Source organism: Scomber scombrus, chromosome 18 (assembly GCF_963691925.1).
Source record: "Scomber scombrus chromosome 18, fScoSco1.1, whole genome shotgun sequence".
In the NCBI taxonomy this organism is placed as follows: domain Eukaryota; kingdom Metazoa; phylum Chordata; class Actinopteri; order Scombriformes; family Scombridae; genus Scomber; species Scomber scombrus.
In genome coordinates, this window is record NC_084987.1 from 15,315,079 (window position 1) to 15,322,073 (window position 6,995).

The 6,995-nt window shown below is 41.5% G+C and overlaps 1 protein-coding gene across 1 annotated transcript; it reads right to left on the reverse strand.

Moving 5' to 3' along the window:
• Positions 1–281: 281 nt before the first annotated feature.
• Positions 282–5,771, reverse strand: slc5a11 (solute carrier family 5 member 11). The gene is made up of 14 exons (XM_062439289.1): positions 5,742–5,771; positions 5,401–5,505; positions 5,248–5,307; positions 5,053–5,157; positions 4,799–4,904; positions 4,585–4,665; positions 4,287–4,492; positions 3,714–3,849; positions 3,404–3,511; positions 2,277–2,427; positions 1,643–1,811; positions 1,221–1,436; positions 635–809; positions 282–517 (listed from the first exon to the last, which is right to left on the reverse strand). The coding sequence occupies exons 1-14, from the start codon at positions 5,754–5,756 to the stop codon at positions 282–284; spliced, it is 1,869 nt and encodes a 622-aa protein (XP_062295273.1). The 5' UTR covers positions 5,757–5,771.
• Between the last annotated feature and the right edge of the window lie 1,224 nt (positions 5,772–6,995).

The window sequence follows — 6,995 nt, forward strand, 5'->3', positions numbered from 1 at the left end:
AAGAAAACCTGCAAAGGATGTAATTCCACACCTGAAAGCTGTAAAAAGTATACTGGAAATGAGTTGAGTTTAAAAAATATATATGATTCCTTTTACAAATTAAACACGGAACTGTGTGATTTTAGGGAAGGAATGTCACCCTGTGGACATAACTCCTTTTACTGTGTCAGTTTTAAGTCAGAAACAAGATGAAACTTAAATTTCTCCTCATACAAACATTAAAAAGACCTTTTACACAACCCAAACCCCACGTGTCCATTAAGAATGTCATACCCTGCCCGTCAAGCCCAGTAGCCAATGATGAAGGCAGTTACAGAGAGGCTAATGATGAGGTTTGCATTGACAAAGATTCGTAGACGTGGCTTTTCTATCAGAGAGCAGATAGTCTCCTCAGGTACAGGAGGCGTCACAAGATTATTCTCTCCCTCCTTCCGTCTCTCCATCCCACACAGCCAGCAGAGGGCAGACATCAGCATGGACTGGCTCTGCACACTGGACTCTACAGAGGATGTAGAGTCTATAGAGAGTTCAGGAGGGGAAAGGGAAAAACACAGCATAGTTGAGTGGGTGTGTTCACCCAGCATGACAAATGGTCAAATGGAAAAGTTTTGTGACAAACAACATTGAGACCCACCTTTCCTGTGGTGACATGCGTTTCCATTGCTGCCCTCTCCTTCTGTTCCTGTAATTTCCATCTCATCCATCTGACTGGTCACCGCCTCTGAGATCCTAATGCTCCCCTCCACTGTGAACACTTGCTCTTTGGGCTCCACTGGGTCAAACCTTGTAAACCAGGTGAGACGACTAATCTATTCCACACAAAAAAAAAATGACATGCCAAAAACTTAAACTGAGAAAATCTCAATTATGAACGGTTTGGTCACATTTTTTAAATCTGTACAGCAAACTAAAATCAGGTACCCTGAAGGATTATTGACACCTAGTGGTGCTGTAGAGCGACGTTATAAGAAGATTGCAAAGAATGATAATAGCAATAGTGTTATTACACCATGGCAATTCAAAAGTTAAAAAATGGATGTACACAATGGAATGAGGTAAGACATTCTGACTCTTGACAAATTGGTTTGTTTAACATAACTTATTTTATGACCCAAACACAAGTCTTTATGTTCTTCTAATGCTCAATATGAGTGAAAATAAAATTAAACAAAAAAAATAACCAGACAACTTCATTATAGATCTGATAAAAGCTGATTCACCTGCTCCGGTTTGGGTTCCTCTGTGGCCAAGCTCACTACAACCACCACAATCAGGGTGATTAAGGACAGCACAATGGAGAAGTAGAGGTAATGGACATATTTCAACACTGCAGGCCTTTCATCCTCTTCGTAGCACAGGGGCGCTGGGTAGATGAAGTCCAGCAACATGCGGATGCAGCCCACCAACAGGCCAACAGTCAGGCCCCAGAATGCACCCTGTGGTGGAGACACAAAGACAAACACACAGCGATGCATTCAGTTAAACTTGATTCTATCTGCCTCTGTTCAGAATAAGACAAACTAGCCCCAACACTGGCACTGTGCAGGATCTCTTTCTTCTGCTGTCATTTCTTTCAATTATTAAAAATCTCTGTGGTCAGTCTGTGGTTCGATCAGACAGACTATGAAGTTACACAACTCACCTTCTCATTAGTCCTCTTCCAGAAGCAGCCCATGAGGAAGATGATGGAGACAGGGGGCTGTAGGTAGGTGCTGATGGACTGGATGTAGATAAAGAGCTGCCCACCCTGACTGGCCTGGACGACAGGAATCCACAGCACAGACACTACAACCAGCACGAGCACAAACACCCTGTTTGTTTTTAATGAGAATGAAGCAGTTCAGTTATGAAGACATGACACAAGGAAACTACAGATTTTGAGATGTGTAAGTGAACAGAACTGTACTTTTTGGTTTTAAAGCAGTGTGTGGATAGAAAGGATAGAAAAGAACATGTGGAAAAGTCATTACTGAAATATGTGGACTGATGGGTCACGGCTTGGGTAAGCATGACAGAAAAATATAATAATTTAACATGTAAGTTAGTGGATGATTTCATCCAAAGTGCACTAAAATGCCATTTGTGGTTACTTTTTAAATGTAGGTCTAGATGGTCCAACTGGGGATAAAATATTCTTCAGAAGGTTTTAACTGTATGCTAAAGCCCTAAGTGGAAAAAGCAGACAGTCCTCTATAGAGAGGGTTTTTTTTCTTTTTTTTTTCTTTTACAAATGTTTAAACCAGTGTAGAGTATATGGTATATATTTGTGCACGTACCTGCCCACAATCATAAGTTCCCACTCAGATGCACTGGTTCGGAAAGTCTTCCATAAGTCCATAGTGAAAATGGTACTGGAGCTGTTAAAGATGGAGGTCAAAGAAGACATGAGGGCAGCAATCATCACTGCCATCATCAGACCTCGCAGTCCTGAGAGGAAAAAAAACACAGATAGGAGTAAGAGAGTCTGTGTCTGTTTAGATGGTAACTGTAGATTTGTGAAACTCTTGCACATGCACACTTGATTCAGCACAGTAGTCCTTGACTCTGCACACACTAGCAACGCGTGGAGGTGCTATTGCAGCTGACACAACATGTTAGGTCCACGACCTCTGTACTGGCAGGGAGCGTCCTGTTGCTCCTTGTCATGATGTCAGCAGCTCACCTGGAGATGTGCCTAAGGTTGCTGCATATAAGAAACCTCCAACACTGATTCTTGCAGATTCAACTACACCCAAGTCAAGACAAATAGTGCAAGCTCTCTGTCCTTGCACTGTTGTGGAGAGACATGATGTTTTGGGACTGATCCAGCCATCTGTGAGAGGGGGCACAGTTGGGGTGTGTCCCTCTCTATGTCCAGGACCAGGCATCAGTGGGAGGCACATGGTTGAGCGTATCCCAACCACCTCAATTTGCTGGAGCTAACAGCAGTTCAGAAAATGCTCTGCCACTTCACCTCGCAGCTGGGTAGAAAGCACCTCAGACAACACCATGGTTGCTATGGTGGTGTTCTACCTGACCAGACAACTGGGTATTATATCCTCAAATAACATCCTTTTGCAGTCTGGTGTGAAACCCAAATGCACAAAAGGTCGACGAGCAGCCCTAGCGTTGGGGCTCTTGGGAGGGTGCTGTGTGGTTTCTACTTCCTGATTGGGCAGTGAGTGCAAAGATCTTTCCCAGGTGCTAAGGCAGAGCCTCGTAGGGTAAACAAATAGTGAAGCCTGTTATAGGGCTACGCATATACTCATAGAACTGGAGCTACATCCAGGTAACAACTATACCCAACCCAATCCTGCAAGAGTTTAGCAATTGTAGGCTTACCATCTAGACACGATCCTGTTTCTGGTATGTTTATATAGACCCAACGGTACAGCAGGAAGTGTTGATAGAGAGAACATCTCACCTGCAGGCAGCAGCTCCATAACCAGTCTGGCGTAGGCAGTATCTGAACAACCTACTGCATTGCCACAGATCTGTTTGCACAACTCAGGATCTGCACACGCCACATCATCTACACACATCATTAAGAGACATAGCAACATTCAAACTCAAATATCCACAATTGGTCATCCTGTTTAGTTTTCTTAATAGCATCACTTGAAATATAAAAACTCACAAAGCACCAACATTCCATGAATTCAATATTATCTAGAGTCATACATAGATGCATAATCAGTGTAAATCAAGCACATTTTTCCAGTTGCATTTCCCACCTGTATAAAGTATCCTGCTGATCATGCCAGGCAACATAATGGCAAAGAATGGCAGAATCTTGAGATATGCAGCGAGCAGGGAACCACCTTTTGCATGTGTCAGGTTTTTGGCAGCCAGCGAGCGCTGCACAATCACCTGCAGAGAACCATAACCACTCACTTAACATTCAGTTAACCCCCATGGACTGTTGGTTAATAAGTCATTAGAATTTACAGCATTAATTAAATTTTAATAGGGGCCTGCTTACAGTGGCATGCATCTGAATGGAAACAAAAACACATAGTTTGCTATTATGCAGAAGCATGGCAGATATCAAGGTGCCAACAAATTAAATGACTAAGCAGTTGCTGCAACTTAAAACAGTGAAATGACAGTATGGAACTACATAAATCTGATTAAAAGCTATTGTGTCCTCTGTTGTCTCAGGTTTAGCAGTACTTTTTTATATTGATGTGTAATGTATGATTTTTTACTATTCTTTTAGTCACTACATTACACCTGAATTATAAATGCTTTTCTTTTATTTGTTTGAAAAAGTGCTAAACAAATAAGGTTTTATTTATTATTCTTACCTGATCAGAGCACCAGTACCACATAGAGGGGATGGACATGCCGATGAGGACCCCGGGCCATGGTAGATCAGAGTTCACTGGGTCTCTGAATATGTGGAAGGCATCATCTCGAGGGATGCCACAGGTGGAGTTTGGCACACGGATTGAGGGTATGGCGTTGGCGTAACCCTCCATCAGAGCATTCCAGCCTCCTACCTCCGCAAAGCCTCAACATGGGGACAGAAGGGTTAGACATAATGCAATGTAGAGGGATGGGCAGGGGTGGGTGTCATCAGTATAAGTGTCAGATTTGACTTACTGAAGCCCATAAGAGTGAGAGCTCCTGCCAGCATGATAACAGTTTGAGCAGCATCTGTGTAGATAACTGCAGCCAGACCACCTGGGACACAACACACAACACACTCTGTACTCTGCCAGCCAGTGACACACAGAAAAGACAGTACCCACATGTCTAAACCTTTACAGTGTATAATCAAGAGAGTTTTAAGTGTTGCAGCAAGGAGGAAGGTCACCTGCTACAGTGTAGAGAGCAGTGACTGACAGCAGCAGCACCACAGCCAGGTAGATGTTCCATTGTAAGGCTAGCTGAATAAATAAAGCACCAGCATACATGTCCACCTGGCCAGCACAATAGATACAAGAGAGAAAATACAAACACAAATATTATGTTACAGAGGGGATGTGTTCTATACTAACCAGCTTCAAGAATATGTACATATGCATGCACAAAAATATTCACAGCATGGAAAACATTTTTTTTTCATACCGATATCTTTGTGAAGATGTAAATGAATAAAGACAAGATGGCTATAAATAGCTGTGTTCTTCTCCCACCAAATCTCCTCTGCAAATATTCTGGCATTGTCGTCACCTGGAGAAGAAAGACACCCAAGATGATGACCTGCATGTGCATATGTGTGTCTGTGTGATATCTCATATCTCATATAATTCGACAACTCACACCAGAGGCAATATAAATGGGCAGGAAGAGCCATCCAAGCAGCAGCACCATCAGCATACCCTGTCAAATACCAAATATTGACTATGAGTAATACTTCATACCAAAATTGGTTTTACATTTATCTGTATCAAGAGATTATATACAATATCTTACATTCCATTCATATGCAATAGCCCCAATTCCTGCTGCAGCTCCTGACCCTGCAAGGCCGATGAAATGTCCACTGCCAATATTACTTGCAAACAGAGAAGCACCCACCTAAATATGGATAAGAGTCAGAATCATAATCCTCTCAGCATTCACTTTGAACCACAGAACTGCAACATTTTGCCTCTGCCTGTTTTACAGATTAGAAATAGCAGCTCCAGATTTGTCTTGCTACTTTTATACTGGCTTTCAGTCAGTGTGACAGTTCACATAACACGCTTGAATTCATACCAGAGGAGCTTCTGAAATGATCAGGCAACCAGAAAACTATAAAATGCTTGACTCACTGGCCACCAGGTCATGCTTTTCCCTGCCAGGAAGTATCCATCCACTGTGCTGCGTTTGGTCCTCCACATAGACTGGTATAAATATGAGAAAACGTTAGAGAACATCTTGAAGGTACAACTGAAGATGAAATGCCAGTTCAGATTACCTGAGAAAGCATTTATTAGTGTCATGAACAACATCTATGTGGTGGGACACCTCAATCAAGTATTATGCCATGTACCAAAATGACAGGGTAAAATGAGTGTGGAAGCTCACATACATTACAATGACAACCACAAAGATTCTTCTCTATAACAGGAGGAAGAAAAGAAAATACTAGTAAATATAGTAGATAATAGTATAGGTTTTTTCATGCAGCATGGAGAAAATGTGCATAACAGGATAAAGAATACAGGTTATCAAACAGTAAGGGAAGTGTACAGAAGTCTACAAAAGAAGAAAAGTGAACACAGACTTCTGTAGACAGAAGGGCTTGAAAGAGGTGAGATGGAAAAAGTAACAAGCAACTTCTGATACAATAAGTATGAGACAAGTCAGTTCTGTTCTTGTTGAACGACATTTGTAGCATTGCTTGATAGGAGAGGGGCATGTGATAAAGAGGCACTGAATTGTGCTAAATACTGTACAGAACATTGTAAGACATTAAGCCTGTGAAATCAAAACAACTTACAAGAACTGTCCACAACTGTCTGACAAGAAGTAAAACTTTTTTTTTTTTTTTTTTTTAAATACTTACCCAAAAGCCCACACCCAGCACCAGCACAAAATAGACTACCAGTACCACTATGTCCACAGTAACTAGGGTAGCTTTCCCCCCTGGAGAGGGAGATGGAGAAGGCGGCATGCTGGCCCTCAGGTGCCCCACCGCAAGGTCAACAGTCATCTGGAAACCACAAAATGAATAAACTATTATTTTATTTTATTTTCAACTTGAAAACATAACACTTTTTTATTGTAGCTGCACTTGATTCATGCCCATTTAACATCTTGACTCTTGACACCATAATTAAGTTGTAATTTGGAACATCATGATATAAGTATTACTGCACAGTGATAAGAGTGACAAGAAAAAAGTACATGTACTTGTGTGCAGTCGTTAAGTGCAAATTCGATTTTATGTTACTTTCTACTTCTCTGCCACATTCATTTTACATCTACTTTCTAGATAACAATTTGATAACTCGCATTGTATCATAATCTGACAAAATATTTTAAAACTTGTCAGCTACGAGAGACATTTTCAATAAGTTTGC

What these genes read in the sequence shown, in the direction of transcription:
- slc5a11 (XM_062439289.1), bottom strand. An exon ending in TGCTCTCTACACTGTAGCAG is followed by an intron (nt 4,666 to 4,798) that starts GTGACCTTCCTC and finishes GTTGTGTCCCAG; the next exon opens with GTGGTCTGGCTGCAGTTATC. An exon ending in CGCATGTCACCACAGGAAAG is followed by an intron (nt 518 to 634) that starts GTGGGTCTCAAT and finishes AACTCTCTATAG; the next exon opens with ACTCTACATCCTCTGTAGAG.